Source organism: Acanthamoeba castellanii, assembly GCF_000313135.1.
Source record: "Acanthamoeba castellanii str. Neff unplaced genomic scaffold scf7180000083668, whole genome shotgun sequence".
Classification (NCBI taxonomy): Eukaryota; Discosea; order Longamoebia; family Acanthamoebidae; genus Acanthamoeba; species Acanthamoeba castellanii.
Window position 1 is genome coordinate 13,082 of NW_004457374.1, and position 15,196 is coordinate 28,277.

At 59.9% G+C, this 15,196-nt stretch overlaps 8 protein-coding genes across 8 annotated transcripts in view; 3 read left to right on the plus strand and 5 right to left on the minus strand.

The window, feature by feature from the left end:
• The window catches only part of ACA1_306830 (uncharacterized protein), a gene marked incomplete at both ends in the record, with an annotated part of 1,594 nt that extends 211 nt beyond the window's left edge, over positions 1-1,383 (minus strand). The window contains one exon of the mRNA XM_004336852.1: positions 14-1,383. Coding sequence (XP_004336900.1) covers positions 14-1,383 — 1,370 coding nt within the window. The remainder of the gene's footprint in view (positions 1-13) is intronic.
• A 1,721-nt stretch (positions 1,384-3,104) lies between these two features.
• On the plus strand, positions 3,105-6,857 carry ACA1_306840 (HEAT repeat domain containing protein; the record flags this gene model as incomplete). Its single annotated transcript, XM_004336853.1, has 13 exons — positions 3,105-3,508; positions 3,600-3,766; positions 3,892-3,959; positions 4,014-4,452; positions 4,548-4,785; positions 4,864-5,061; positions 5,142-5,235; positions 5,335-5,478; positions 5,613-5,712; positions 5,796-5,982; positions 6,086-6,224; positions 6,394-6,484; positions 6,556-6,857. 13 exons carry the CDS (start codon positions 3,105-3,107, stop codon positions 6,855-6,857), a joined length of 2,571 nt encoding a protein of 856 aa, XP_004336901.1.
• Positions 6,858-6,949: 92 nt separating this feature from the next.
• ACA1_306850 (RanBPMrelated, putative) lies at positions 6,950-8,026 on the plus strand (the record flags this gene model as incomplete). The annotated part of the gene is made up of 5 exons (XM_004336854.1): positions 6,950-7,133; positions 7,282-7,508; positions 7,597-7,708; positions 7,780-7,892; positions 7,973-8,026. 5 exons carry the CDS (start codon positions 6,950-6,952, stop codon positions 8,024-8,026), a joined length of 690 nt encoding a protein of 229 aa, XP_004336902.1.
• Positions 8,027-8,355: 329 nt separating this feature from the next.
• ACA1_306860 (acyl carrier protein) lies at positions 8,356-8,793 on the minus strand (the record flags this gene model as incomplete). The annotated part of the gene is made up of 1 exon (XM_004336855.1): positions 8,356-8,793. The coding sequence occupies one exon, from the start codon at positions 8,791-8,793 to the stop codon at positions 8,356-8,358; it is 438 nt and encodes a 145-aa protein (XP_004336903.1).
• A 633-nt stretch (positions 8,794-9,426) lies between these two features.
• On the plus strand, positions 9,427-10,345 carry ACA1_306870 (uncharacterized protein; the record flags this gene model as incomplete). The annotated part of the gene is made up of 5 exons (XM_004336856.1): positions 9,427-9,523; positions 9,601-9,626; positions 9,718-9,903; positions 9,985-10,138; positions 10,266-10,345. 5 exons carry the CDS (start codon positions 9,427-9,429, stop codon positions 10,343-10,345), a joined length of 543 nt encoding a protein of 180 aa, XP_004336904.1.
• Positions 10,346-10,409: 64 nt separating this feature from the next.
• On the minus strand, positions 10,410-11,791 carry ACA1_306880 (zinc finger, c2h2 type domain containing protein; the record flags this gene model as incomplete). Its single annotated transcript, XM_004336857.1, has 2 exons — positions 10,410-10,619; positions 10,745-11,791. 2 exons carry the CDS (start codon positions 11,789-11,791, stop codon positions 10,410-10,412), a joined length of 1,257 nt encoding a protein of 418 aa, XP_004336905.1.
• Positions 11,792-12,015: 224 nt separating this feature from the next.
• Positions 12,016-12,870, minus strand: ACA1_306890 (uncharacterized protein; the record flags this gene model as incomplete). The annotated part of the gene is made up of 2 exons (XM_004336858.1): positions 12,016-12,678; positions 12,721-12,870. The coding sequence occupies 2 exons, from the start codon at positions 12,868-12,870 to the stop codon at positions 12,016-12,018; spliced, it is 813 nt and encodes a 270-aa protein (XP_004336906.1).
• A 660-nt stretch (positions 12,871-13,530) lies between these two features.
• Positions 13,531-15,126, minus strand: ACA1_306900 (uncharacterized protein; the record flags this gene model as incomplete). Its single annotated transcript, XM_004336859.1, has 4 exons — positions 13,531-14,280; positions 14,388-14,635; positions 14,776-15,015; positions 15,063-15,126. The coding sequence occupies 4 exons, from the start codon at positions 15,124-15,126 to the stop codon at positions 13,531-13,533; spliced, it is 1,302 nt and encodes a 433-aa protein (XP_004336907.1).
• Positions 15,127-15,196: the final 70 nt, after the last annotated feature.

Consider the following 15,196-nt stretch of genomic DNA (forward strand, 5'->3'; position numbering starts at 1 on the left):
GCGCTGGCCGTACTGGCCGTAGGTGGTGACCAGGAACTTGAGCGCGGCCAGGTTGGAGAAGGAGTTCTTCTGGCGCGAGGTCTCCATCTCGTTGAGGATGGTGAGGGTCGAGGCGGGCGAGTAGAGGGTGTAGGTCGCGCGGCCGCCGAACAGGGTGCGGCAGATGTCCATCAGCCGAAAGTCCTTGCTCGTGTCGGTGTCTTCGACGTTGGACTTCTTCTTCCAGTAGCTGAAGGTGGTGCCCTTCATGCCCAGGATGGTGCAGAGCTCCTTCTTCATGAAGAGCGGCCCGCCGTCCGAGTCGAACAGAACGTGGAGGTCGACCCCGGTGGCGAACGAGTGGCGCACCGGCGGCGGCAGCTGGAGCTGCGACGACGAGTGGAGCACGCGGCGCTGGAGCTTCATGATGTAGTTGGTCGAGAAGCCGGTCTCGCGGATCACCTGGTCGCGGCTCTCCTTGTCGTTCTGCACGATCAGGTCGACGATGCTCTCGGGCGAGATGCCGCTCGCGGTGAGCGCCTCGAGCACCGGCTTCTCGATGTGGATGCACACCTCGCCGCCGTGCGGGTTGCGGGCCGTGACGGGGATCAGCTGCGCGTCTTCGGGCGGGTCGTCCATCATCGGCACCCCGGCCGCGACCATGGTGGTCGCAGCAGAGAACGATCCGCGGCGCGGCGACGACATGGGCGATGATGTGGCGGACGACGACGATGATGACGTGGCGGGCTCGGGGTACTCGAGCTTGACGCGCTTGGCGGGCGGCTCGACGCTTGAGGAGATGCTGGACCGGCGCGACGAAGATGCCGGCGTAGAAGAAGAGAAAGATGAACGGGGAGATGGTGTGGTCGACGTTGACGTTGAGTGGAGCGAGGCGAGGGTGGATGAGAGCGGCGGGAGGGAGAAGGACGACCGGGGAGAGGAGAGACAGGAGAGGGGTGATGTGGGCATGGAGGTGGTTGAAGAAGACGTAGTGGAGAAGAAAGATGATGGAGGATGGATGCTGGCGGTGTAGTGTGTCGTGGCCGAGTGCTCGGCCGCCAGGGCGTCCTTCAGTGCATCCTTGGCGGAGAAGTGTGGACGGCTGCCGCGTTGCATCTTGGATTCGCTCGGCGGAACGGATGATGAAGTTGAAGATGACGAAGAGCCGGGGCACGAAGCCAGCTGCACGAGCGAAGGGCGTTGTTGGTGCTTGTTGTTCTCGCTGGCGGGTTTGTCGTCGTTGCCCATCATCACGTTCCACGGAAGATGAGATTGATGCTTGAGGAGATGAGCTCCGTGGTGTGCAGTGGTGGCGGCAGAAGATGAAGCGGTGTGGTGGCCGGAGAGGCTCACCAGACCCTCGAGCGCCAGCTGTTCGTCGGGGATCGAAGCTCGTCTCTTCATGTCGTTGTGCTGTGCGTTTCTGGAGCGATGATCAGCGCGAGATGCGATTTGTGCCGCTACGAGATGATTTGTCGAATCCGAGTGTGTCGCGCGTGGTGCCAGCAGCATCCGTGAGTGGTTGCGTGACGTAACGAGATGTGGCGTGTGCGTGTGCGGTGCGTGCGTGCACACGTGCGGTGATGGTGTGAGTTTGGAGGTGTGAATGTCGGCCCCGAAGGCTACGGCTGCCTTCGTGGTAGGTGGTGGGGCAGCAGGTCGTGCGTGCAATGAAGTGGAGGAGAGCAAACCAGCGCAAGCCCGAGCGTCACCAATTTATAGTGAGCTCATCACGACAAGGGACACTTCCGCACCGGTCACCACAGAAATGTCAGCCCTTTGGCGCTACCGCTTCTGGGAACAAACGAACGGATTTTCTACCACTTCGTATTTTTCGTTTAGCGTCGGAGCCAACGGGAATTTTTAAAATCACGAAATTTCAGACGGGATTATTTTGGGCCAATTGGAAATTTTAAACTTCGAGAATTTTCGACAGAAGGTCGTGCAACCCGAAGAACGATCGGGTTCTGTCCCTTTTCTTCGCCTTTCGCCCTCATCTCGCTGACCTCTTGCCGCCGCCTCCAGGCAACTTACGTGGCGGTTTGACGTCGTGACAGAGAGCGGCGTCCATGACTCGCGCGCCGTGGTTCCGTCGGGAGGACTTCCTGACAGCTTCCGGCACTAAAACCGAACCAGTCGGCCACGGCGGGATGACGGTGGCGACTCTTCGCTCACTTTCGTGCGGTGGTTCTGCGCCTGTCTAACGTCTGACAGAGGTGGGTGCGAACGTTTCCGTCGTCACTCGTCACTCACGCCTCTCGCTTCCAAGAAAACTCTCTTCCACGGCGGCGAAGAACAGGGACGAGTTCAGTTGTTCGTCAAGTTCGGCACTAAAATCCCAACAAATTTGGCGCGAACGTCACAATCTCAGGAAAAAAGAATTACGAATTTCTTTTCACAATGAACAACGAAAGAAATCTGGAAATGGTTGTAATCATTTGTTGATTGCATTGCGATGGAGGCTGGGGAGTGTGCGGCAGGCGTGCGAGAGGTCGTGGCATCCGTGCGCATCTTGGCCGATCGATTGAAGGCGGCAACGAGTGCTGCCGCGGCAGTGCAGGAGGTGCAGCAGCCGGTGGATCACTGGAGCTTGGCTAAGGAGGGCCTGGGCCTTCTCTTCGCTTTGGGCGCAGCTGTACAGCACGAGAAGGGCACACACAACCTCACTGGTATGAGGGACACGAGAAATCCTTCCTTCTTGATTTCTTTCATCTCATTCCTTGCGTGCCGCCTTAGAGGCCAGCAGTAGTCTACCTGCAGCACCAAGTAGGAGACCTCGACTGGGGGAGGATGACGCTGCTGCACCACCCCCGCCATGGCAGTTGGGTTTGCAGGTGCGCTACTCGTTCAAAAGCAAAAGATGTTCATCCATCAAGTAGAGCACTTTTACTGAAGGAGCACTCGGTCTCGCTGGGCGCGGACCACAGGATGAGCTGGCCGTACGGCAGGTGGTGCAGATGGTGGTCTGGTGGGGCATCCTCCCTTGCCTGGCCGAAGGCGTTGGCATCCCGTTGGATCAGCGCTTGCAGAACGCCTCCACCTGTACGTGGTCGTCGACTTTGTGAAGTCTTTGCCTGCCGTGGTGGTGAGAGCTCAGCCCGTTTTGTTCGTCGCGGTGTGCAGCAATGCGGCTGATTCCAGACCGGGTCGCCGATGATGCGCGCTTGTTCGAGTGCACCAAGGCGCTCGTCGATGTCACCTCGCGCACGGAGGAGCTCAGGGCCTACGTCCTGCCCACCTATCTTCCCGATATGATGGCCGCCCTCCTTCAGCTCGCCTACGGCCCTACGCTTTCGGCGCCGCCGGTCTGCTCCACACCCGAACCCGCATCATCGACGCCGGTGGAGCTCCGAGCTCAACCGGCTCAACCCGCCAAGGCTACTCCGGCCAGCGTCCTGTCGGCGTTCCTGCCGCAGGCCCGGGCGGCCAGCTCCACCAGCGACCAGCAGGAAAGCGCGACTACCCAACAAGCCCCCTCGCCGATGCAACAGTGGGCGTCGCCCGTTCTCGAAAGCAGCTTCATCAAAGCGTACGCGCGCTCCACACTTTATCTTTGCTGTGTGTGCCCTAATCGCGCGTACATTTACGATGTCGTATGTTTCGCACAAAACGCGCTTCAGTGTGACACCGCAGGCGCTGGTGGCCTCGCTTCTGTTGCTCATGGGCGCCCCGAGTCGTCCGGCTCCTCGGTGGCTGTCGTCTCAATGCGGACACCTGCTCTCGCGCGCCCTCATGCGCCACGGAGGAGTCGCTGCAGTTCTCGCGCATCTGGGATCCGGCGGCGACCGTGCGTTCTCCCTCTCTGCGAGCCCAGCTCCAGACCTTATCATCATTGCCTTCATCATAGCGCCCAGCCCGCAAACGTTGCTAACACCTGAGCCCGCCGAATGGAACCATTCGCGCGAAACACAGTGCCCGACGCGCTTCAGGCCAAGATCGTTCAAATCATCACCACTCCGCCCAAGCAGGTCCCCAAATCGGTGCGTCTCCCGCCCGCGACCGGCCAGTCTTCGCCCACTTGTCTCTGACTGAAGTGGTACATGGCAACGATGCGCGGTGGGGAACAGAAGTACTATGCGGCCGTGTGTCCGCAGCTGCGCGAGCTCGTGCACGTGCCGCATGGGCACGACCAGGCGGAGGCGTACACGCGAATCGCGATCACGGCCGCGGGCAGGATGCTCGAAAAGCAGCCACTGCTGACCAAGCGCTACTTCCTCGACCCCATCCTCGCGCCGCTGGCCCTCTTCGCTCGATCGTCGGCCTTGCCTGCTGCCGCCCGTGGCAGTACCACCACCGACCTGATTCGAGAGCAGCCGCTCATCAGGTCCCTGGAAAAGAAGCTGCCGGCCGATACGCCGCCGGCCGAGAGCGTCGAGATCGATGAGAAGACATTGTCGGCGTGCCTGGACGACCTGGAGAAGGTCATCTCCGCCCACAGCGCCAACGCCACTCTGAGCAACGCCGTCGCCGAAGGTATGAGACCACACCAGTTGAAAGCTGTACCGCGAGTACGTTCACAGCTGGATCATGACCCGGCGATGTGTGTGCGTCGTGGTGGTTACGCACAGTCATGCCAGCGCTGTTCCAGTTGTACTGCTACACGCGGCGCAGTCCGACGTCGCTCAAAGCCACGGTCACGTCGATCATGGACACCTTCTTCCTGGTGTCCGAGGGCAGCGCCACGGGGCAGGCGCTGAGGGACCTCATTCTGCCTCCCAGCCCCGACGCCTCCACGTCGTCGTTTGCGCTGGCCTTCGCGCCGGGGCCGACCGGCGGGGTGGTCATCAAACGAACAAAGAATCCGAGGTATGCTGCGTCAGCGCGTGCGTGCGTCGCTTAGTCACTAAACCGGTCGCGTGTGGTATGTGGGCGGGGCGAGTGCAGCCGTCGGGACTCGTACGGGGAGGCCGAGTGCGTGGTGGCGCTGCTCAAGGAGCTGGGTAACGAGCAGCTGATGGGCAACCTCTTCGTCGACCTCCTCAAGGCCTTTGTCGATATGCGCAGGCAAGACGTTGACCGCGAGATTGCAGCGCAAGGCGAGCCCCAAGGAGATGACGAAGAAGAAGAACACCAAACCGAGCGGTATGCCAACACGCTTGTGCGCGACAATCCCACCGCATTATTGACCTGGTGTCGATTGCTGGCTTGCTTGTTTCCTACAGACACCTGGTGTTGCTGCACTTGTTGGCGTCGATGAGCGAAGGCCTGGGCGAGAAGCTCATCCAAGACGTCGTGCAAGTGACCACCCTTCTTCGCGTACGCAGCCACCCACTGAACCAGCAATAAGGCTTGTTCGCCAAAAAATGGGTCACGCGATGACCCTGACACTAACGGATCGCCTGGCGTACGTATCAGGTGATGTTTGAGGGCGGCGATGAGGTGGTGGTGTCGCTGTGCTTGAGCATCCTGAGCGCTCTGCTCTCGGGACAGAAGATCAAGCTCAACCAGGCCGAGTCCATCTTGTTGCTCGACCTGCTGCCCTTCCTCGGCGAACTCAAGGTACCTTTTACGCACACGTACGCACACACGCGCGCACCCACACACTCGCACACTCGCCCACATCGTGACGCCACCACACATTGCACATTGGCGGCGGCGTACCAACGGTCGATTATCTGCGACTGGCGATGCAGGATCACCCCGAGGAGCACATCAGCACTCTGGCCACGGAGCTGCACGTACGCATCATCGCACGAGATCGATCCTGGTTCAGCGACAGCACCACAGAAACAGGTAACACACACGCACGCGCGCTCACAGTGACGCATCTTCTTCCGCGCGTATCTAATCCACGACACGATCGCGCGCGCACACAGAAACGCCGTCGCTGTTCCGCAAGGACGTGGAGCAGATACTGGCGGAGCTCCGGGACCCGCTGCTGCCGGTGAGAGCGCAGGCCCTGGTCGCCCTGCGCAAGCTGGTGCTGGCCAAGGACGAGTTCGCGCGGGCCAACCGGGACAAGATTCTCGACATCTTCCAGACCCAGCTTCGCGACTCGGATAGGTTCATCCTCCGCGCCGCTCGTCGCCTTCACTCTTGCAGTGTTGGCTGACATCGACACACACGACACACATGACACACACGACACACACGACATACACGATAGCTATCTCTATTATGCGGCGATGCGGGGATTGGGAGCCCTGGGCGACATCTTTCCCGAGGAGATCATTCCGGTCTTGGTCAAGTCCTTCCTGGACGAATCCCTGATCGAGGACACTCGGCTCAAGCTGGGCGAGACCCTTGTGCGCGTGTGTGAACGATGCGGAGAGACACTCCCCAAATACGGTACACGACACGACACGACCCACGACACGACACACCACCGCGCAACTCGTTTTTGTGCTGACGAAGCGAGTCGGGCGGGTGAGGGCAGGCCACCATTTTGTGAGCACCTTTCTCGCGGGTGCGCAGAGCACGTTGTCCAACCTGCGCGCCAGCTCCCTCTCCAACCTGGCCAGCGTGTGCGAGCTCATGCGATTTTCGCTTCACCCTTTCATCCACGGTACCGCCCTGCGAACGCACGACACGACACGACACACACAGCACACTGACCGTGTGCGTGTGCGGTCGCAGACATTGTCAACGTGCTTGCCGAGCGGCTGCGAGGCGACCCAAGCGCGGACGTGCGCCTGGGTTGCCTGTTCGTGCTCTCGCGCCTGTTCGCGGGCATGGGCGTCGAGTCGCTCGAGCTGCTGGCCGAGCGCCTCAAGGAGATCCATCAGCTGCTGCGCCACACAAGCGAGATCGACGTCGACGCCGGCGTGCGCGGGCGTGCGCGCGAGGTGCTGGGGCTCATGAACGACATCACCCGCGCCGTGTTCCAACAACGTCCGCCCATGCGCGATGACCACATACTCAACGTCGTTCAATCCTGACGGCATGTGTCGTGTGTCGTGTGTCGTGCGGCGGGCAAAACAAAAAGAAATTAAAAAACAAAAAAACGCCATTTAAATTGACAACACATCAGATGGAGGATGAGGGAGAGCGGCACGAGATCGAGGCTGTGGAGGTGAACCCCTACGATGTGCGCGTGTTGGTGCTGAACTACTTGCTGCACCACTGCTACGTGGACACCGCACAGGCGTTCATCGAGGCCTGTAATCTGCATGAAGAGGGTAAGATGCTTCGTGTGGCCGTGCAACAACGAAAAGGTGAGTCCCTTCATCCTTGCGTGGCTAGGTGGAGCACGTCGTGCTTCCTCCTCTAGCCTTCTGCTTTATTTTACTCTCTCTTCATCATCTCAAACATTTTCTACACTCTGCTGATTCTCTTTCTCATCTTTTTGGCTCACCTGCTCAGACATCGTAGACTTGGTTCGTGGGGGAGCGATCGACGAGGCCATCAAGCTCATACGCTCAGCCTTTCCGCAGCTGCTGGACAAGCACCCGGAGGTGCGGTTCAAGCTGCTGTGCCAGCGCTTCATCGAGCTCATCCGACAGCGCAAGAAGGAGGAGGCCCTCCTCTTCGCCCAGAAGGAGTGGAGCCCGCACGCCAAAGACGATCCCTCGCTACTCGACGAGCTGCAGGTGCGCATTCGATGATTCCTCTTCACGTTTTTGGCCTCTTCTTCTTCTTCATGTAGCCGCCAGCCCTCATCGCCATGATCGTGTGTAGGACGTGTTTGCGCTGATCGCGTACGAGGACCCGGAGACGAGTCCGGTGTGCCAGTACATGGCGGAGGACTACAAGGACCAGATCGCGCTCCGCGTCAACAGCGCCATCCTCGGTACGACCACTACTCCTCGACTACTACTCCCTGATCCCTCATCATCACCGCCATCATCTCTACCGCTACAGAGCACCACGGCTTGGCGGGCGAAGCGGCGCTCGAGGTGGTGTTGCGCCACTTGGCCGCCCTGCGGCAGGTCATGGCCGAAGGCAGACGCGCCAGCGGCGGCGGCAGCAGCAAGGTGCGTCCAGAGGTCACGCGGTACACGACTCGTGGTGGTCGTGCAGCTGATGGAGTGGGTGAGTGCTGTGGTGCGCGCAGGGCGCAGCACCGGCGTGGAGCCTCCGGGCGTACCTCGACAGACACCACGAGTGATGAAGAACCGCCACTACCACGCAGCCGTAGTCGTGCGCGTGGATGAAGGATGAGCTCGCGCGAGGCTTCTACATGTACAGATCTCAGAATTAGATACAACGATCGATTATTTTCATGCTTGTAGGCATTTGGCCATTCTTCCGCAGGCTCTCCCCTTCCTCCAATTCGAAGAAAAGGCTGCGCAGATCGAGGATGGCCAGCTCAATGTCTAAAGGGCAACGGGTGATGGAAACCGCTAAAAATGAGTGTAAAGTCAGGGGGGATGCGAATCATCGTGGAGGTTAAGAATCGTAGTTTAGTGTGAAGTGAAGATGAACCAATTGGATCGCTTATTTGGCAGCGGGGTTGGTGACGAGGTAGCTGACGGCATCCTCGATGGTCTGGATCTTGTCAGCCTGCTCCTCGGGGATTTCGATGCAGAACTCGTCCTCGAGACCAAGCACGAGCTCGACAGTGTCGAGCGAATCGAGACCGAGGTCGTTGATGAAGTGCGACTTCTCGTTCACGGCATTGGGGTCGACCTTGTGGAAATTCTTCACCACCTTGATGACCCGCTCCCTGGCGTCGGCCTCCGACAGACCGGCAGCAGCGCCGTAGTGCCTCCTCTGGTAATCGAAGGTCGTGATGGCATCGCTCCTCCTCGCGAAGGTGGTGGAGAGGGCAGCAGATGAGGAAATGGAGGAGAATCTGAGGGAAGAGGCGACGGGCGCGAAGGCGGGGGCACGGGCCGACGCGCGGAGCAAAGCGGGGCGAGCGATGCGGTTCATTGTATTTATGATTACGCCGATGTGTGGGGTGGGACGCTACGCAAAATCAAAATCTGGCAGACAGCACGCGAGAAAGCCAGCCAAGAAACGAAGCCACACGAAGAAATTTTTGCAGACATAGTCGACCTGATTGCTGACGTCAGCATCGAACAAAACGAAATAATAAAAATAAAAACAAAAACTGATACACAGGGCTGAAGGCGTGAGCATGCTGGGGTGTTGTGGCTGTGGCGGGGAGAACTGGTGGTGCCTCCACGAAGATGCCATTCGAGTGGTCGTCGTGGGCAAACCTGGCTCTGGTACCCCCCCCCCAACCCCCGTTCTTTCTTTCGTGCACCGCTTGGCCTTGAAACTGAGTTTGGCTCTGTGGTGGTCTGTGGCCACAGGCAAAACGTACGCGCGCCTGCTTCTCTTCAAGGCCTGCCTGGTGCGATGTAAGCTTGGGCTAAAAGCCCGACTCACTTCCACCTCATGTACTTTCTTTTGTAGCGCCCTGATCAGGTCTGCCCACGTCGGCTCTACGGCGCACTTGGGTACAACCACCCACCACCCACCCACCATGTTCTTCTACAAAGCCTCACCTCGCGACTCGGCTCAGATGAGAAGCCGCAGAGGGGCAACACGCTCGCGAAGATGGAGCCTCGAGTAGTCGAGCGGGGCGGAACGACCCTCCACATATGGGAAGAGCCCGCACCGCCATCCGGCGTGCGGTGGGCGCTGGACTACAAAGGTGACCATGACACCGCCACAACGTCCACCCAATCCCCTTGAATTGTCCAATCAATTGATGTGCTGCTCCACCAACAGGGCCGGAGTATGCGCGGGTGCAGCCGGTACCAGCCTCGCTCCTCTCGCCGCGGTGGCCTTCTCAGAGTGAACAACATGTGTCGTGTGTGTGTGCGGTACTGTGTCGTGTGCGAGAAGGACGTGATTGTGTATACGTTCAGTGTGGCGGAGAGCTTCTATGACGTCACGTTCGAGCTGCCCAACCGCTGCCGTGGCAGAACCGCCTACGGGGCCGACTTCACCATCCCGCTGATCGTGGTCGGCACCATGGCCGACCTGCGCCACGCCTACGAGCACGAGCGGAAGCTCATCACAGACCGCGAGGTAACCTCTTCTTGTGATCATGAAGAAGATGAAGATCATGGTGGAGATGACGATGAAGAGTAACACCTCGCCACTCACCAGGCACGAAGTCTGGCAGAGAAAGTGTCGGCGCTTTACTACGTGGAGGTGAGCGCCAGGGAGCGAACGAACATCGACCTGCTATGGGACGTGTTGGCCAAGTCCAAGTCCATGCGCCACTGGATCGAAGCACGCGAGTTCAGAAATCGACGGCTCGGTACTCAGGCGTTTCCACTTCGCTCTTTCGGCTTCATTCTTCGTTCTTTCGGCTTCATTCTTTGTTCATCTTCGTTCTTTGCTGCCTTGCCTACGACATTCGACGTGGCCTCACATAGCCTGTACAGGATTGTCGCCGCCAGAAGGCACGGCCGACGATGTACCGCTGTTGCCCTCCGAGGACAGATCCCGTTGTGTTCTGAGCTGAGTTGGCTCGCGCCGTTTCGGTCGAAGATTTTATAACAACAATAATCTAACTGCGAGCAAAAAGATCACTGGCTGCCTCCCCGGCCTCGTCCGCGTCCGCGTCCTCGTCCTCGCTGTTGCTTCCCTCGTCCTGCTTGCTGGGGCTTTCCCTGCTTCTTCTGTTCTGCTTCTGCTTCTTCTTCGTCGCCTTCCTCTTTTTCTTCCACTTTCGCGACGAGCGGCTGGCCCGCGAAGCTGGCCATCCGGCGCTGATGCGACTCAGTCGTGATGTGGCGCTGCGTGTGACGAAAGGACGACATCCGATCAAGAGAAAGTGTGAGTGCGCAAGACCACGGCAAGGCGGAGGCAAAGGTGGTGACGAGGTGGTTCGAGGCGTGTGTGCGGAGTGGTGAAGAGGTACCTTGAACCCGCTCTCGTCTGGGAACTGCTCTCCGCACAACTGGCAGTACCACCGCAGCTTCTCGAGGCCCTTGGCCTTGATGCGACTGGCAATGGCCGCGGGCGTCAACGTACGGGGCTGGACTTCGACTCGCGGCTCTTCATCGTCTTTCTTCTCTTCGTGTCGTAGTGTTTGCTGCTGCTGCGGGCGACCCTGAGTCGCGCACAGGTCGTGCAGCTGCCGGCGGAGGTCGTCGAAGACGGGTCGGTAGCGCGCGTTGTAGTGGCTCCAGCTCTCTTCATCTTCTGTCGTCTTGTTCGTCTTGCCGGGAAAGAAGACGTCGTGGTGGAAGCGCTGGGCGGCGTGGAGGTCGTGCATGGTGCCGTCGCGGGCCAGCTGGATGGCCAGCAGCAGCAGACGTAGAGCGTGGACGAGGATCTTCTTGCCGCGGTCGGGGCTGCCCTTCTCCATGAACTTCTGGGCTACACGCCAGTCGCGCGCTGTCTCCTCCTCGATCGACGCGTAGAGCCTCGATGGATTGAGCACGAAGCTCCTTCGTATAGATTCCACGAATGACGTCTGTGGCTTGGTGGAAGATGAAGATGAAGATAGCGCTGGCGAGGCCTTCTTCTTTGCTGACGATTTTGAAGAAGATGAAGAAGATGAGGAAGAGGAGGGGAGGGGAGCGTCCTTCCATCGGTAGTCGGCGGGAAGCCACAGGCACAGCAGCTCGTAGAATTCGTGATCTTCCTCGACGCGCTTCTTGAACTCGTCTACGTGCACGGCCGACGCATCGATCTCGCCGTTGTGGAGTGTGGCGTGGGGTGGCCGCTTGGCGGTGGGGCAGCGATGGACGATGATGAAGTCGTAGTCACTGTCGAACATGGCCGAGCCCCAGAGCCGGCTGCCCACGAGGAACACCGCGACCACGTCCTCCTCCTCGAATCGCAGGCGCTTGAGCACGTTGGCCAGGGTCAGATGCGAAGCCTCTCGTAACTCGCGCATGGCCGCTTCGATCTCCTCCTTACTAGTTGTGCCTCCACCCTCTCCTTCGTTGTGTTTCTCCATCTTTCCGTCCCTTGCTTAGACAGAACCAAGAGGTTCTCCCCTTCTGCTTGCTTTTGATCTTGATTTCATCTCTTCCCTGAATCGTCCCACTTACGGTCTGCGAAATCATGAAGAAACGAGCACCAAACTACCAAGACGAGCAAGCGTTGAAAAAGAAGTTCGTGTTCTTGTTGAACTCAGCGCTCAGTATGTACATGATTGTGAAGTGGTCCCGTCCTCTGGCTCTAGAGGGCGCGGGTGAGAAAGAGGCCTCCGCTGCGATCAAACGCGTTGAGCATGATGCCCATCACCTTTCGTCGGCTTCCGTCGGCAGCGCTGTTCTCGGTGGTGACGTTGTACGGACAGCACTGCGACATGAGGCACTGCTGCTCGACCGTGCGGCCATTCTCCTGCACGGCCTCGGCAGTCTTGAGAAGCTCCACCCACCCAAAGCCGTCTCGCTCCGGCCGCAGGCTCCACCGACCGCTCCACGTCGTTCGCCTTCTCGTAGTCGTCGAAGGAGCCGGCCGAGTGCTGGTGTGGCTTCGCTTGGTGGGGTCAAAGTCTTCGTAGAGTTCCCACTCGCCGCGCGTGCGATCGTCGCCGGCCGGTAGGACGCAGAGGGTGTAGGAGAGGCCCTCTTCGGTCGCGTTGTGGTGGAAGAAGCCCAGGAGGAGCTCGTCTCTCGTCGGAGGCGTGGGCGGCAGACTAGTAGTCGGGGCGCTCGACGCTGCGGGCGATTCTGGCGACGACGTCTGCTTATTACTGGTGGGCTCGGCTCGCGATTGCGGCTGCGGTTGGGGGGCAGCCCTGGTGCGCTCCTGCTGTCGAGGAGGCGCAGCGTGGGTCGTCTTCTGGCGTGTAGCGCGAGGTGGTTGTTGCTGGTGCTGTGAGATGGACTCGGTATCCTGCAGTGGAGAGAGTAGAGCAAAGGGGGAACGGAGAATAACGTGAGATGAGGCCGTTGGGCTCCTTGCCTCCCGTCGTGGCGCGCTGGTGGCATCTCTCCTCTCCTCGATCGGAGTCGGGGCCTCCCTTCCCGCTCTCCAGCCCATCCACCATGGCGCCCAGGTGGCCTCCGTTTGCAGATCTCGAGTCATGCCCCCTTCACGTCGCGTGTTTGAGGATGTCGAAGCAAGTGCGGAGGGTGGAGCCAAGGGGGTAGAGGCATCGGCCGATTTCTCGAGTTATGCGCTCGTGAATGGAGAGATGGCAATTCGATACGGATGCTAGAGACGAAAGCGCGGAGGGGCTTATACTGGCTGAGTTGTGGTGCGTACTGATTGCTGTCTGCGCTTTGTCTGCGTAATACCAAAGCGACATCCTCGTTTAGCTTTACAACCCCTTGATCCTTCTAGAAGATAGCGTTTCGTACCCCTTGGTTCTTGCTCCTGATAGGACCCGAAGAAGATTGCTTCGCAGTCGCGATGATTGCCGATTGTACCTGGGAGAGCATGCTGCGTTGACGCCCACGCTTCCCCATCACCTGACGACGACGTTGAGGCGCCGCGATTCTCGATTCTATCGCTTGCATCTTCCTTCTTCTGTGTTCGATCCGTGTCCGGTTGCGGGTAGATTGAATTCTGTTCTTCGAGTTCTCTTCTCTCTTGCTCTTTAGTGGCGTTTTTTGTCGACAATGGACAAAATAAAGAAGTTTGTCCCCAGCCACTCCCCAACACCTGTTGTCTGTTGCAGTCAGCCAATCCGCCTGTCTTGATGACATGTTGGTGGATGTGGCCGTGTCGAGGTCCAGCTGGCGACTAGTCGCGCTTGGGGTGGTGATGGTCAAGGTCTACCGGTGGTGGTGCATCATGATGGTGGTGCTGGGTGGTGCTGGAATAGGCGAGTTGTCGTTGCGCGGCCAGGAGGGCGAGGGCGGCAAGGCTGTTGAGCACGGCGGTGAGGGCCACCCCCACGAAGTAGAGTAGGAAAAGTGCGTCGAGCGTCGTCCATGGCATCGACAGGTGCGTAGAAGTAAATGATGAGGATGATGATGATGACGTGGCCGAAGACGATGAGGAGGTGGTGGACGACGCCAAGTGGGTCAGGGCCGAGAAGATGGTGGTGGTCAGGGACGAGGTCCACCAGTAGACGAAGGAGAAGAAGGTGGGTAGCGAGTAGAAGGGGACCGTGAAGCAGGCGAGGGACTTCCACAGCACGTAGGCCCCGAAGGCCTTCGTGCAGTCCCACCCGTGCGCGTAGAAGAGCACGAGGGTGAGCCCGAGCGACACGGGGAGCGCCGCGCCGCAGCTCTCGTGGAGGAAGACGACCAGCGCCTTGTAGAAGAGGATCGCGCCGCCCACCATGTAGGCCGGCGCCAGGGCGAAGAAGGCGACGCGGAAGAGGTGCGGCCACACGGCCTGGACGAACAGGAAGCCGACGAGGGACGAGAGCGCCCAGTAGCCCAGCAGCTCCGCCGTCAACCCGTTGTCGTCATCGCCGCCGCCGCCGCGTGCGTGTGCGAGCCACACGACCAACGCGATCGAACTGACCGCCAAAGCCAGAGCGGCCTGTGCGGACACATGTGAGCGTTTCCTGTGCACGAAAATCAACACACAACACACAACACACAACGGACACGCACATGCACACGCACACACACGTGGCATGAGTGCACCTTGCCGGCTGGGTGGCGAAAGGCGCGCCGAAGCAGAGTGTGGATGGCACGCTGGAGGGCCTCGGGCAGAACCAGCAACGCGGCGCCCAGGCACAGGCCGACGTATTTGGCGCCCGGCTCGAGCACGTCGATCGCGCGCACCATCCAGGCCATCATCCCATGCTTCGGCGCCAGTGCGACCACGTCCCGCCATGTGGGAAGCGGGAGCACTGCTCGCAGGTGCGACATCGTCTCCGACAGACTGTCATCTGCGTGTCGTGTCGTTGGTCGTGTTGTGTCGTGTCGTGTCGTGTCGTGTCGTGTCGTGTCGTGTCGTGTCGTGTCGTGTCGTGTCGTGTCGTGAGCAGGCAGAAGGAGTCAATGAAAGGCCCATAGGCTAGCGTGGTACCGGTGCAGGAGAATTCGAGGGGCGTGGTGGATTGAGCCGCGTGGCAGGCGCTGCTGCGGAGCGCAGGGTCGGTCGAGACAAGGAAGCGCAGGAACACGACCGACGCCGCCACGCAGGAGCACAGGACGAGCACGCATCGCGATGGCGTGCGGAAGACGCTGTGCCGCAACACCCGGAAGTGGAGCAGCGACAGCACCGCCAGGCCCAGCACCACCGCCCGCACTGTGCCCGGCGACGGCTCTGCTACAAACAACACGACACACGACACGCGACACACATGAGCGAACTTGGCTGGGTGCTCAAATGAATAGCGAGAGGCGGGCGACCTTGGGTGACGACAGCGCGGGTCATAGGGCACCACTGCTCGTGGCCCGCGGCGGCGGAGGCGTGGTCGCGGACCCACTCCCGCGCGAACCGGGGC